Source organism: Hemiscyllium ocellatum, chromosome 15 (genome assembly GCF_020745735.1).
Source record: "Hemiscyllium ocellatum isolate sHemOce1 chromosome 15, sHemOce1.pat.X.cur, whole genome shotgun sequence".
In the NCBI taxonomy this organism is placed as follows: domain Eukaryota; kingdom Metazoa; phylum Chordata; class Chondrichthyes; order Orectolobiformes; family Hemiscylliidae; genus Hemiscyllium; species Hemiscyllium ocellatum.
The window spans coordinates 64,160,888-64,176,533 of NC_083415.1; the positions used below are offsets into that span (position 1 = coordinate 64,160,888).

A 15,646-nucleotide genomic window follows, 5' to 3' on the forward strand; every position below is an offset into this window, starting at 1 on the left:
GTACAAAGTTAAAAATCACACAACACCAGGTTATAGTCCAACAGGTTATAGTCCAATTAAACCTGCTGGACTATAACCTGGTGTTGTGTGATTTTTAACTTTATGCTAATATTGGTAAGAGTGACTGCTGCACTGTCCTTGTGAAGACAATTCAATAAAAAGGGCAGGCAAAGCACTGGAAGAAGATAAACATCCTATTGAAGCTACAATTCAGAACTCTGCATGCCAAGCTTCTCTGCTCCAGAACAACCTCCCCCTATCTCATTTACTTCATTATAGGCAGGAATAGTTATGTTCATCAGGTCTGAGGGTTAAAATAGCTCAAGCTTGATTTTTGCACTGTGAAGAGAAATTAGAATAATTTATATTTTTGTTTCTGATTTACAGCATACGCAGTTCTTTCAGTTTTGATTTCTGCACTAGTTGGTTAATTTTCAATGAAGGATCACAGATCTGGAATGTTAACTCTATCTTACTGTTTATTAAATCTGTTGAGTAATTGCAGCATTTTCTTTCTTTTACTTCACATTTCCAGCATTTGCAGTATTTTGCTTTTGTATTAGTTTCCAACTTGTTGCCTGGAGTTAAAATCAGAACCAAGAATAATTTTTGAACCTATAACCTTCTAACTCAGGAAGAGTTATAATAATTCAGCCAAGTAAAAGTGATCTGTTTGGTTAATTTATAATGAAGACATTGAAAACTCAAGCTTGGTTTATATATCATATACGTCAGTACTATTTTATTTCAGTATACTGTTCCATTTAAAAGTCTGTTGTATGCTGTTATAAGATATTCTCCCCAGGCTGCCACCTTGCTATCAAAGATTACTGACATCTATACAAAATAAAGAACTTCCTTAAAGTATGCACTGGAGCTGTCAATAAGACATATGGCTTTTTAACACAATATGATACTAGAGGTCAGTGACTTTGGTTTAGCCAGCACACAGTCTTAGACTATCATTTCAACTTTCTGTTGTACTGGTATTCCTTCAGTAGGTCACAGAAAGAGCAAGAAAATATATCTAGCTTTTCCCAGTAATAACAGGAGGCGATTTAACCATTGCCTGTGCCATTACCATTTCAGAGAGTCTGGCAGAGATACCGGAGACTTAATTAAACTCGGGAACAGATTATGGTTATATGTTTATTAAGGGATAGTTGGGTGAAAATTGGATATATATTTTTGAATATATATTTTACATATGGGGAACAGTTTGTCGGCATCCTGTAAGGTGTAAGTTGAAGTAAAACTGTGACCAGAAAAGTACATGCCTGAAATGTATCTAAGTAACTTTTAACCTCTGGTGTTTAACATGTTCCAGCTCCTTTGAAAAATTATTCAGTGAACCCATTCCATTTCCCCATTGTACTATTTTGCTTTTTCCACTTTTTGATATCAATTTCTTTTCCAGTCCTTGGGCTCACCACTGACTTTTCTTTTGACTTTCTTATGAAATTTATGTTTGAATCTGTTTCCAATGCCCTTTCAGGTTGCAAATTCCAGATCACTAATTTGATGTGCTTAAAAAAAATCTCATCTTCCTCTTAATATACAAGCTGATGTTCATATATACATAGGACTGCCTTCTTGTCTGAGTTGGAACTTAGTTTATTGTCAATTTCTGGGACTGAGTTAAGTTTTATTTTTTTCTGAAAAGTGGCTTTATTCATTATCTTACAACAGATGGTGGTAACAGCTTTATTTTACAGACAACAGGCACCCACAATTAATAAATATTATTTTAAAATCAAGGATACTGACTGGTTACCGTTCATTGTGGATGCAGGAGTATGACAGGGATTTATTCATTTATGGAAAATGTTACAAAATGGGACAGAATATCGTAACAACAAGCCATAAATTGTTACTTAGAATTCACAAAAACTTGTAATTTCCACAAAAAAATTATTAAACTAGGAAAAGTGAACATTCAGGAAAGAGAAAAAAATGCAGGCACAAATACTATAAATCTCATTTGTTAATAACAATTGGTTACTTAAATGTCTGAAATTTAGAGTTGCTGGTTTTAAATTTAGGGTACTATACAAAACACTATAATCATTAGATTTATATCATATGTACAGTATAACCCCTCACAGTTCAGATGTTGTAACATCAATAATTACAATAGGGTGCGTCTAATTGAGGTAAGCATTTCTAATTATAGTATTTTGTAAGAAACAATGAGAACAAATGGAGGAGCCAAACTAAAGAAATAAGTATTTTAAAAAACGGAACATTCTAACCAGAAAAGGCAGAAAATCTTTACAGATCTCAAACAGAATTGGAAAAATAATGAAGGAACACATGGTAAAAAGCAAAGTGTCTGTTTTAGCACCTTCTCAAACATATTTATAAGACACTTAGATATCAGGAGCCAAAATGTTGATAAATTGTCCTTGATTTTGTTGTCTCTTTCGATTCAGTCAATCTCAGGAGGAACTGGGCTTCGTTTCAAGTTATCTTCTTATTTTCTTATGTGATCACACTCTTCATGACTTTTTAGGAGACCCTGATTTTACTGCTGCAATAGCTCCCTGGCAGGCCGAGGTATCGCAGATTCCTGGTGTTCCCATGGCGCCATTTCTTCCAGGTCGTCCTGACTCTCCTGGAGGGCCTGGGTCCCCTTGTGCTCCGTCTCGCCCATTCTTACTCAGTCCCATGACTCCTGGGGGCCCTATTAATGAGAAATAGAGTCATAGAGATGTACAGCAGGGAAACAGACCCTTCGGTCCAACTCGTCCATGCCGACCTGATATCCCAACCCAATCTAGTCCCACCTGCCAGCACCTGGCCCATATCCCTCCAAACCTTTCCTATTCATATACCTATTCAGATGCCTTTTAAATGTTGCAATTATTCTAGCCTCCACCACTTCCACTGACAGCCCGTTCCATTCACGTACACCCTCTGCATGAAAAGGTTGTCCCTTAGGTCTCTTTTATATCTTTCCCCTCTCACCCTAAACCTATGCCCTCTAGTTTTGGACTCCCCACCCCAGGGAAAAGACTTTGTCGATTTACCCTATCCATGCCTCTCATGATTTTATAAATCTTTATAGGGTCACCCCTCAGCCTCTGACGCTCTAGGGAAAACAGTCCCAGCCTATTCAGCCTCTCCCTATAGCTCAAATTCTCCAACCCTGGCAACATCCTTGTAAATCTTTTCTGAACCCTTTCAAGTTTCACAATATCCTTTGGATAGGAAGAAAACCAGAATTGCATGCAATTTTCCAAAAGTGGACTAACCAAGGTCCTGTACAGCTACAACATGACCTCCCAACTCCTGTACCCAATACTCTGACTAATAAAGGAAAGCATACCAAATGCCTTCTTCACTATCCTATCTACCTGCGACTCTACTTTCAAGGAGCTATGAACCTGCACTCCAAGGTCTCTTTGTTCAGCAACACTCCCTAAGACCTTACCATTAAGTGTATAAGTCCTGCTAAGATTTGCTTTCCCAAAATGCAGCACCTCGCATTTATCGAAATTAAACTCCATCTGGCACTCCTCAGCCCATTGGCCCATCTGATCAAGGTCCCGTTGTAATCCATTACTTTGCTGTCCACTACACCTCCAATTTTGATGTCATCTTCAAACTTACTAACTATACCTCTTATGCTCCCATCTAAATCATTTATATAAATGATGAAAAGTAGTGGACCCAGCACCGATCCTTGTGGCACTCCACTGGTCACAGGCCTCCAGTCTGAAAAGCAATCCTTCACCACTGCCCTCTGTCTTCTACCTTTGAGCCAGTTCTGTATCCAAATGGCGAGTTCTCCCTGTATTCCATAAGATCTAATCTGGATAACCAGTCTCCCATGGGGAACCTTGTCAAACGCCTTACTGAAGTCCATATAGATCACATCCACCGTTATGCCCTCATCACTCCTCTTTGTTACTTCTTCAAAAACTCAATCAAATTGTTAAGACATGATTTCTCACACACAAAGCCATGTTGACTATCCCTAATCAGTCCTTGCCTTTCCAAATACATGTATATCCTATTCCTCAGGATTCTCTCCAACAACCTACCTACCATCGACGTCAGGCTCACCAGTCTATAGTTCCCTGGCTTGTCCTTACCACCTTTCCTAAATAGTGGCACCACATTAGCCAACCTCCTGTCTTCTGGCACCTCACCTGTGACTATCGATGATACAAATATCTCAGCAAGAGGCCCAGCAATCCCTTCCCTAGCTTCCCACAGAGTTCTTGAGTACACCTGATCAGGTCTGGGGATTTATCCACTTTTACGCATTTCAAGACATCCAGCACTTCTTCATCTGTAATATGGACATTTTTGCAAGGTGTCACCATCTATTTGGAGAAAGTGAGGACTGCAGATGCTGGAGACCAGAGTTGAAAAGTGTGGTGCTGGAAAAACGCAGCGGGCTAGGCAGTATCTGAGGAGCAGGAGAATTGACGTTTCGGGCATAAGCCCTTCTTCAGAAATGAGGCTGATGTGCCAAGCGGGCTGAGATAAAAGGTAGGGGGAGGGAATTTGGGGGAGGGGCATTGGGAATACAATAGGTGAAAGGAGGTGAGAGTGAGGATGATAGGCCAGAGAGGCGGTGGGGGCGGAGTGGTCAGGAAGAAGATTGCAGGTCAAGAGGGCGGTGCTGAATCTGGGGGTTGGGACTGAGATAAGGTGGAGGGAGGGGTAATGAGGAAGCTGGAGAAATCTACATTCATCCCGTGTGGTTGAAGGATTCCTAGGCGGAAGATGAGGCGCTCTTCCTCCAGGTGTCATGTGGCCAGGATCTGGCGATGGAGGAGGCCAAGGACCTGCATGTCCTTGGCGAAATGGGAGGGGGAGTTAAAGTGTTCAGCCACGGGGCGGTTGGGTTGGTTGGTGTGGGTGTCCCAGAGGTGTTCCCTGAAACATTCCGCAAGTAGCGGCCCGTCTCCCCAATGTAGAGGAGACCACATTGGGTGCAGTGAATACAGTAAATGATGTGTGTGGAGATACAGGTCAATTTGCGACAGATATGGAAGGATACATTGGGGCCTTGGAGGGAGGTGAGGGGGGAGGTGTGAGCGCAAGTTTTGCACTTCTTGTGGTTGCAGGGGAAGGTGCCAGGATTGGAGGTTGGGTTGGTGGGGGGTGTGGACCTGACGAGGGAGTCATGGAGGGAGTGGTCTCTCCGGAACACTGATAGGGATGAGGAGGGAAATATATCCCTGGTAGTGGGGTCTGTTTGGAGGTGGCAAAAATAACGGAGGATGATACGATGTATCCGGAGGTTGGTGGGGTGGAAGGTGAGGACCAGTGCGATTGGAGGGGCGGGGTTCAAGGGTGAAGGTGCGGGAAGTGGAGGAAATGCGATGGAGAGCATTGTCAACCACGTCGGAGGGGAATTTGCATTCTTTGAAGAAGGAGGCCATCTGGGTTGTTCGATAATGGAATTGGTCCTCCTGGGAGCAGATGCGGTGGAGACGAAGGAATTGGGAATATGGGATGGCGTTTTAACAGGGGGCAGGATGGGAGGAGGTGTAATCTCGGTAGCTGTGGGAGTCGGTCAGTTTATAGTAAATGTCTGTGTTGAGTCGGTCACCCGAGATAGAAATGGAGAGGTCTAGGAAGGGGAGGGAGGAGTCTGAGACGGTCCAGGTAAATTTGAGGTCGGGGTGGAAGGTGTTAGTAAAGTGGATGAACTGTTCAACCTCCTTGTGGGAGCACGAGGTAGCACCAATACAATCATTGATGTAGCGAAGGAAAAGGTGGGGGAATGGTGCCAGTGTAGTTGGATTGTTCCAAATATCCGACGAAGAGGCAGGCATAGCTGGGGCCCATGCGGGTGCCCATGGCTACTCCTTTGGTTTGGAGGAAGTGGGATGATTGGAAGGAGAAGTTGTTAAGAGTGAGGACCAGTTCAGTCAGTCGAAAGAGGGTGTCAGTGGAAAGGTACTGGTTGGGTCGGCTGGAGAGGAAGAAGCGGAGGGCTTTGAGGCTTTCGTGATGGCAGATGGAGGTGTACAGGGACTGGATGTCCATCGTGAAGATAAGGCGTTGGGAGCCGGGGAAGCGAAAATCATGGAGGAGGTGGAGGGCGTGGGTGGTGTCCCGAACGTAGGTGGGGGCTGTTGTATTTATTGTATCCGCTACATTAGGGAGACAGGCCGCCTACTTGCAGAACATTTCAGGGAACACCTCTGGGACACCCGCACCAACCAACCCAACCGCCCCGTGGCTGAACACTTTAACTCCCCCTCCTACTCCACCAAGGACATGCAGGTCCTTGTCCTCCTGCATCGCCAGATCTTGGCCACATGATGCCTGGAGGAAGAGCGCCTCATCTTCCATCTAGGAACCCTTCAACCACACGGGATGAATGTAGATTTCTCCAGCTTCCTCATTTCCCCTCTCCCCACCTTATCTCAGTCCCAACCCCCAGATTCAGCACCGCCTTCTTGACCTGCAATCTTCTTCCTGACCTCTCCGCCCCCACCCCCTCTCTGGCCTATCACCCTCACCCTCACCTCCTTCCAGCTATCATATTCCCAGTGCCTCTCCCCCAAATTCCCTCCTCTCTACCTTTTATCTCAGCCTGCTTGGCAGACCAGCCTCATTCCTGAAGAAGGGCTTATGTCCAAAACGTCGATTCTCCTGCTCCTCGGATGCTGCCTGGCCTGTCACCATCTATTTCCCTACATTCTATATCTTCTATGTCCTTTTCCACAGACAGCACCAATGCTTGTTTAGTATCTCCCCTATCTCCTGTGATTCCACACAAGGGCCACCTTGCCTATCTTTGAGGGGCCCTATTATCTTCCTAGTTACCCTTTTGTCCTTAATGTATTTGTAAAATCCCTTTGGATTCTCCTTAACCCTATCTGCCAAAGCTATCTCATGTTCCCTTTTTGCCCTCCTGATTTACCTCGTAAGTATACTCCTACTGCATTTATACTCTTCTAAGGGTTCACTCAATCTATCTAGTCTATACCTGACATATGCTTCCTTCTTTTTCTTAACCAAACCCTCAATTTCTTTAGTCATCCAGCATTCCCTATACCTACCAGCCTTTCCTTTCATGCTATAGGGAATATACTGTCTCTGGATTCACGTTGTCTCATTTGTGAAGGCTTCCCATTTTCCAGCCATCCTTTTACCTGTGAACATGTGCCCCCAATCAGCTTTCGAAAGTTCTTGTCTAATAACGTCAAAATTGGCCTTTCACCAATTTAGAATATCAGCTTTTAGATCTGGTTTATCCTTTTCCATCACTATTTTAAATCTAATAGAATTGTGGTCACTGGCCCAAAAGTGCTCCCCCACTGACACCTCAGTCACCTGCCCTGCCTTATTTCCCAAGAGTAGGTCAAGTTTTGCACCTTCTCTAGTAGGTACATCCACATACTGAATCAGAAAATTTTCTTGTCCATGCTTAACAAATTACTCTCCATGTAAACCTTTAACACTGTGGCAGTCCCAGTCAATGTTTGGGAAGTTAAAATCCCCTATCATAACCACCCTATTATTCTTACAGATAACTAAGATCTCTTTACAAACTTATTTCTCAGCTTCCCTCTGACTCTTAGGGAGTCTATAATACAATCCCAGTATGGTGATCATGCCTTTCTTATTTCTCAGTTCCACCCAAATAACATTCCTAGATATATATCCATGAATATCCTCCCTCAGTACAGCTGTAATGCTATCCCTTTTCAAAAATACCACCCCTCCCCCCCCACCCCCCCCTCTTGCCTCCCTTTCTATCCTTCCTGTAGCATTTGTATCCTGGACCATTAAGCTGCCAGTCCTGTCCATCCCTGAGCCATGTTTCTGTAATTGCTATGATATCCCATTCACATGTTTCTAACCGTGCCATGAGTTCATGTGCCTTCCCTGTTAGGCCTATTGCATTGAAGTAAATGCAGTTTAATTTATCAGTCCCACCTTGTTCTTTGCTTTGTCCCTGCCTGCCCTGACTGTTTGACTCTTGTACACAAAGTTACAGAGAATGGAATTGTGTCAATTATCAGGCTAGAGGGACCTCCATATTCAGACTTACAAGGTGAGAAGATAGCAATGCAAAGAAATAATCACATCAATACAGCTCCTAAAGCCCCAAAACAATTAATGCAGACACAACTATTCCCAGACTGCTATGGGAGATGAGGGAAGAAAGTATAAGGACTCTGACCCAAGTTTTTAATTCCTCCCTGGCTGTGGTGATGGGGTGGGGCAGTTGGGAAGTGGTGCCAGAGGACTGGAGGACAGCTAATGTGGATCCGCTTTTCAAGAAGGTAAATTTATGGGTGGCACGGTAGCTCAGTGGTTAGCACTGCTGCCTCCCAGCACCAGGGTTCAATTCCAGCTGTGGGCAACTGTATGTGTGGGGTTTGCACATTCTCCCTGTGTCTGCATGGGTTTCCTCTGGGTGATCCAGTTTCCTCCCAGTACAAACATGCGCAGGTTAGGTGAATTGGATATGCTAAGTTGCCCGTAGTGTTCAGGGATGTGTAGGTTGGGTGCATTAATTAGGGAAAGTGTAGGGTAATGGGTTTGGGTGGGATACTCTTTGGAGGGTCGGCATGAATTTGTTGGGCCGAAGGGCCTGTTTCCACACGGTAGGAATTCTAATTCTAACCAAACAAAACATGGACACACAAGCTGAAAGTGATGATTTTTTAAGGACTATCTTTGAAAAAAGCAGAAAGGATGGTAAAGAGAAGGGATTTGTGGAGAGATTCCAAAGTTTGCTAACCAGGCAGTTCTGGACAGGGTTATCATTGATGCACAAGTCAAAGCAACAGTGTCCTCAGAAATGTTAGTAAAGCTGGAAAACAATAAAGAGATGGGCTGGGAGTGGGGTGGGTGGTCACCATTAAAGAATAAAAATACAAGCATGTGAATTCAGCTTTGAGGTACTGAGTGACAGGAAGCCAGTTAAAGTATGTGAGGTGGGGGCAGAGATTGGTGGCGAAAGGTGAGCCGCATATTGTGTCGGATGGGATTTAAGCAGCAGAGTTTACCTTCTTGAAAAGTGGAACCATGTTAGCTGTCTTCCAGTCCTCTAGCACCATCCCCCATCCCCCATCCCCATAACCAAGGATGAATTAAAAACTTGGGTCAGAGTCCCTATAATTTCCTCCCTCACCTCCCACAGCAGTCTGGGAAACAATTCATTTGGACCTGGAGATTGGTTCACTTTTATGCCTGCCAAAACCTACAATTCCATCTCACCCCCTCTAACAAACTGCCCAAGAAGCTCATAGTCATCAACTTCCCTAAAATTATAAAATGATTTCTCCTTCTTTCTCCAGCATGCAGACAGATGGAAAATATTTGTTTAACATGCTGCCAAAGTCATCTAGCTCCATGAAGAGATTGCCCCTTTGGTCCCTAATTGGCCTTCTGTTTTTCAGGTTTCTCTTCCCCTTAATACACTTACAAAATATTTTGGGATTCTCCCAAATCTTTCCCATCAGTGTTCTTGTTGTGCAACTTCTTTTTTCTCTTAATTGCTTTCTTAAGTTCACGTCTGCACCTTTTATATTCCACTAGGGCGTCAGTTGATTTGATCCTTTTGTATTTATTAAAAGCCTCTCTTTTCCTTCTTATGCAGTCTTGAATATTGACTAGACATCCAGGGTTCTCTGTTACTCTTACATTTCACCCAAACAGAACATCATTCACACACGTTTCAGATCCAACCTCAAGCTGGGCATGTTACTTTTCTTTCTGATGCAGTGTTTTCCATTGTGTTTCAAACATTTCTTCAGCTTTACATTTGGACACTGATTCTCCTTTCGTCTCAATGAACATTACACTTCTTCCCAGGCACTTGTTTCCTGCAGTTTCTTTGTTGCCATCTGAGATGGAAACCAATGAAAGCTTTGGATCCTGAGCAAAATCTCTTTGTTTTGTACACCAATAACAGTTTTGTTTCTTATTTGATTATTTTAGAGATCAATCATTATACATTCTTACTTAGCTCCCCAGATCCACTGACTTGACTGTATCTCAACATTAGTTCATAGAGACATAGAGATGTACAGTGCAGAAACAGACCCTTCAGTGCAACTCATCCATGCCAACCAGATATCCTAATCTAATCTAGTCCCATTTGCCAGCACTTGGCCCACATCCCTCTAAACTCTTCCTATTCATCTACCCATTCAGATGCCTTTTAAATGCTGTAATTGTACCAGCCTCCACCACTTCATTCCACTCATGTACCTTGTCTATTTATTCTATCTATGCCCCTAATGATTTTATAAATCTCTATAAGACCGCCTCTCAGCCTCCAACACTCCAGGGAAAACAGTCCCAGCCTGTTCAGCCTCTCCCTACAGCTCAAATGCTCCAGCCCTTGCAACATCTTTGTAAATCTTTTCTGAACCTTTTCAAGTTTCACAAAATCCTTCCAATAGGAAGGAAACCAGAATTCAACTGTTCAAAAATACAGCATTCATAGAAATGGTGAGGCATTCCAATACACCCATTCCATCTAACTTTTCTAAGTTTCATTGATCTGTTCCACAGAAACTCCTGCCAAGAAGATCAATATTAATTTTACCCTGAAGATTAACACGTACCATATTTTCCATACTTTTCTGTCTACACTTAAACTTTTGTGTGTTGTTTTATGGGAAATACTGTAATCAGATTCAATTAAAACCTTTGAAATACTAATAAATGAATTGTTTGACAGAGGACCTATTAATGTTTGACAAATGTTGAAGGATCATTATTCCAGGTGCTTCATCACCAGTTGTTTAATTCTCATTCCTGGCAAAGAGATTCAGGGGTGTAATTCCAGAGCTCAGGTCCCAGGCAGCTGTCAGTGTGCAAAGAAAACACTAGGAAAGCACAAGAGGCCAGTTTTGGAGGATCACAGAGATCTTACAAGGTTCTAGGGCTGGAAAACATTGCTGAGTTAGGCATTAACGTTTATCTAAACTTCCAAATAAAAGTAATAACTTGCATAGTTCACAACACAGTTAAAAACTCAATTTTAAAATTATTCTGCAGCAGAATGATCAGCAAAACAGTTAATGATTTTAAAAAGCACAGAGTCTTAACATAAACTCGTCAACGAAGTATTTGGCAGCATACCTGCCGGCCCTTGAGGTCCTACCAAGCCACCATGAGATTTACCGATAACTCCCTTGTCTCCCTTTACACCATGGTCACCTTGAGTTAAAAAAAAGTAAGATTCAGGGTGAACACTGCATTATTCAATAGAGCTCTCCAGTGTAGCATACATTTATAACATCTTTCTGAAAAACATGTTCTTCACTTTAATACTCATATGCGTGAAGAGATATATCACTTTCGATAAACTGATCTTTAGCAACAGGTCTGTTCAATCTCTGTTAACTTCCTTTTCAATATACTATGCACATAATGTGAACTAAATAATGATTTTCAGTCTGACGTTATTGAACAATTTGTCACAGATCTGTTTTAGGCCAAACTGATTTTGAAATAATTACCTTTTGCTCGCTCCGTACTACAGTGGAAGCGGATGAAGTGCTGCAGGGTGCATTGTTCGAGATCATGCTCAATGTTTATTTAAACTCAACCACCAGAGGGTGCAATTCCAGTGGAAAGCTTCGTGGTTTCTACTGAAACTGAGCATTGAGCAGGTTGGAGTTCTGTTCTCCAGAAAAGTCTTTAAACTTATAAAGGGATTTAATAAGGTAGACATAGGGGATTGTTTCTAGAGGAGACCAGAATTAGAGGTTATAAATATAGAAAAAATCCAAAATGGAATTCCTGGCTTTCACACAGAGGCCTTGAAGTGAATGCCATAGATGCACTTAAGTCTGAGGGAAAAAGAAATAGACGGAGAAAGTAATAGGGTGAGATGATGTGGAGTTGCAGGAGACTCAAGAGCATAGACTCAAGCACGGACTAGGGCTGAGTGTGCACTACCACCAAGTCAACGATGACACCTACTATGTCACGCGCAGATTGTATTTAGAAGCTTTTTGGGACTGAGTCGGCTTCAAGGTGAGGTGTCTGATGAGAAAAGTATACAGCCAGATCAACTCTGAATTGTATTCCATTGTAGTTGGTTGCCACATGAGGTGGTGCACTAGGGCACTAGGTGTTCAACTTGGCGGACTGTGGAAACTTGTAGACCTGTCATTAGAACACTCTCACCCAAGCTCCATGGAATCTTGCAATGTGCAACCCAATGCTCTTGCTAATCTCTCCAAAAGTATTTTTACTTTTGTTATAAACTCGATAAAAGAAAGTAAAAGCAGCAGTCATCATCAGTTTGAACAGGAATCCTCTGGCTGCCAGAAAGGGAGATAAAATAAAATGTTTTATGATTTGAAGGGATGTTGAAACAACAGAAACCTTCAAAGACAAATTGGATAAATGCTTGATTAGAAAATAATACAGTTGGATGGAGAAAGGGCAGAGTGAAGGAATGAATTCAATAGCTCAACTGAAGAGCTAACGCAGACACAATGGGCAGAATGGTCTGCTTTCTGTTTGCAAATTGAAAACCTTATTGGGATCAGCTCAAGCAACCAAACCTAGAGGCAGCTTTCATGGATTCCTAAAGCTGGATTCATCCAGAATGAATCTCTCTTCATGACACACAACATAGTAAAATCTTTCCTGATCCTTTGATGTTCCCTTAACAACTCAGTGGCATGAATTGTGGACACTAAATGCTGATAGAACACATTACATCTTCTTTGATCCAATCGGCCATCAACACAATCAGTCACATAGTATTTGGATGCATCTTGACTACCTTCAAGCTTAATGAGGACAATGGGCCTCAGTTCTTCACTTCTTCCAAACAGTCTCAGAATTTCACCTGTGGGCCATTGGCTTTGGGAAGCAATTAGCTTGAGTAAGTTTGATATCCACCCTCTACGAGTAAAAAATGAGGTCTGCAGATGCTGGAGATCACAGCTGCAAATGTGTTGCTGGTCAAAGCACAGCAGGTTAGGCAGCATCTCAGGAATAGAGAATTTGACGTTTCGAGCACAAGCCCTTCATCAGGAATAAGAGAGAGAGAGCCAAGCAGGCTGAGATAAAAGGTAGGGAGGAGGGACTAGGGGGAGGGGCGATGGAGGTGGGATAGGTGGAAGGAGGTCAAGGTGAGGGTGATAGGCCGGAGTGGGGTGGGGGCGGAGAGGTCAGGAAGAGGATTGCAGGTTAGGAGGGCGGTGCTGAGTTGAGGGAACCGACTGAGACAAGGTGGGGGGAGGGGAAATGAGGAAGCTGGAGAAATCTGAATTCATACCTTGTGGTTGGAGGGTTCCCAGGCGGAAGATGAGGCGCTCCTCCTCCAGCCGTCGTGTAGTTGTGTTCTGCCGGTGGAGGAGTCCAAGGACCTGCATGTCCTCGGTGGAGTGGGAGGGGGAGTTAAAGTGTTGAGCCACGGGGTGATTGGGTTGGTCCACCCTCTACCTCCACCACTGGAAAAATAGTAAGCCACTTGATCCTCTCCATGGAATTTCCACTCCCTACAGCCTTTGCCACCAATAGAATGGCAAGATTCTGAAGGGTCTTGATAGAGTAGGCATAGAGAGTGTTGTCCTTGGCTGGGGAATCTAGAACTTGGGAACACTCAGAAGATGAACACTCTGAGGTGGAATATTTCTTCACTTAAAGTGTCACAAGTCTTTGAAATTCTTCAACACAGAGGGTTATCAACGTTCCATTATTGAATGCATTTAAAGTTGAGATAGACAGATCCTCAGTGTCTCAGGGAGTTAAGGAATGTGGGGATTGGGTATGAAAGTAGTATTGAAGCTGAAGATCAATCATCATTGTATTGAATGGGATAGCACGGCTGAGGGGGCCAAATGGCCTACTCCTACTCCTCTTTCTCATTGTCTTACAAGAACAAAGTCATGGAATCACAATCACCACCAGGTCCCTTCTGATTTGAACATATACCACTGGTCGTTCAAATCCTGGAAATTTATATCCAGAATTCCTTACCCAATATTGTTTGGGAGCACCACTCCTACAAGAATGGCAGTAGTTCAAGATGAAGGTTCACACCGCTGTCTCGAGGTGGCAAGGGATTGGAAACACTGGCCTTGCCAACGAAATGCCCATATCCCAAAAGCAAACTCAAAACAGCAATTGTAGCCCCTTAGCCATGTCACTTTTTATGTTTTAAGTGATGCACATGAAGGTTCAGCATATGCTGGTGTAGTCTAATTGGTGATGGGTCAAACCCTGTGTCAAGTTAAACCTCCAAAGTCAGCCTTACCTCGCGGGCCTGTGTCACCAAGTTCTCCAGATGGTCCAGTCAATCCTGGTGATCCTCGACTGCCTGGATGGCCAACTCCGCCCTTTGGCCCTGGTGGACCTGGAGGACCAGGGGGGCCACGTCTTCCTATCATTCCAGGGGCCATTGGCCTTCTCAGATTATTAGCTAATAATGCAATCTGATCTAGAAGGAGAAATAAACCACAAGAAAATGCTTAAATTAAACTTTCATTCTGGTCAGAGGTTTAAGCTAAGTTCTTGTTATTGTATGATTTCAGATGTTGCTACATGTCTGGTATCTTTCAGTATTTGGACACCACTTCTGTTACAATGCAAACCAGAAGAACTTGGATTAATACAACACCTTGGCAAAAGTGAGGACTGCAGATGCTGGAAACCAGAGTTTAGATCAGAGTCGTGCTGGAAAAGCACAGCAGGTCAGGCAGCATCCGAGAAGCAGGAAAATCGATGTTTCGGGCAAAAGCCTGATGAAGGACTTTTGCCCAAAACGTCAATTTTCCTGCTCCTCGGATGCTGCCTGATCTGCTGTGCTTTTCCAGCACCACTCTGATCTTAATATAACACCTTTCAGAGCCTCAGAATATCCACAATGCTTTGCAGCCAATGTGATCAAATCACTAATCTGGTACCTTTCTTCCCAATTCAGTTACACCCACTGCCCAGTAATGAGATGAATAACCCTGATTAATTTGTTCCTGGTGGTGTTCATTGAGAGTTAAATATTGGTCATGGCACCCAGGGAACTGGCCTGCTTTCCTTCAAAAGCACGTGACATATTTCACATTTACCTGTGAGGGAAGATAGGGCATCAGTTTAGCAAAAAAGCTGGTTTCTCTGATAGCTCTTTTAGTACTGTACTGTAATGGCTACCTGGGCCATTTCATGTTCCTGACTCCATTTCCATCAGGTGCTTCGGTTAAACTGCAATCACTGGGTCAAAGACCAAGGTTGGACACCACCAACGTGAGGAAGAGTGGGAGAGACAATTAGATTCAAGGGTATTAAGGTTAGGCTTAATAGAATGTAGGAGGAATGGGAACTGAGAAAGGCAAGGAGGCCCAGTTTTAAAGTCCTGGCAAATAACATACTATATTAGGAGATGATAAACCAATCCTTGACCTCAGGGTGTTACATCTACTGTGCAGTACAATATATTTCACCTTACGAGAGAGGAACATTTCAGAGGAGGACAACAGTTTCAATAACACCGAGAGATTATATGTACACTTAATCCTAAATTCTGTGGGAGAAATGTTGAGGTGTTATCCTAGATATGAGCATAACTTTTGGGTCATGACTCGCCTCAGGCTTTAAAGATTGATGGAAGGTAGGACAAGCAAAGCTAGTTCCTCTCGGAACCAGGAGCAACAAGAGATGTGAGATTTCATTACCTCGTATCAGATTAAATTGT

At 43.2% G+C, this 15,646-nt stretch overlaps 1 protein-coding gene across 2 annotated transcripts in view; it reads right to left on the bottom strand.

Moving 5' to 3' along the window:
* Positions 1-714: 714 nt before the first annotated feature.
* Positions 715-15,646, bottom strand: part of col9a3 (collagen, type IX, alpha 3) — a 278,496-nt gene continuing 263,564 nt past the window's right edge. For both annotated transcript variants that reach the window (XM_060836555.1, XM_060836554.1), the window contains 3 exons: positions 14,216-14,398; positions 11,077-11,154; positions 715-2,683 (listed from right to left, as the gene is read on the bottom strand). In XM_060836555.1, coding sequence (XP_060692538.1) covers positions 2,499-2,683; positions 11,077-11,154; positions 14,216-14,398 — 446 coding nt within the window. In that variant the 3' untranslated portion in view covers positions 715-2,498. The remainder of the gene's footprint in view (positions 2,684-11,076; positions 11,155-14,215; positions 14,399-15,646) is intronic.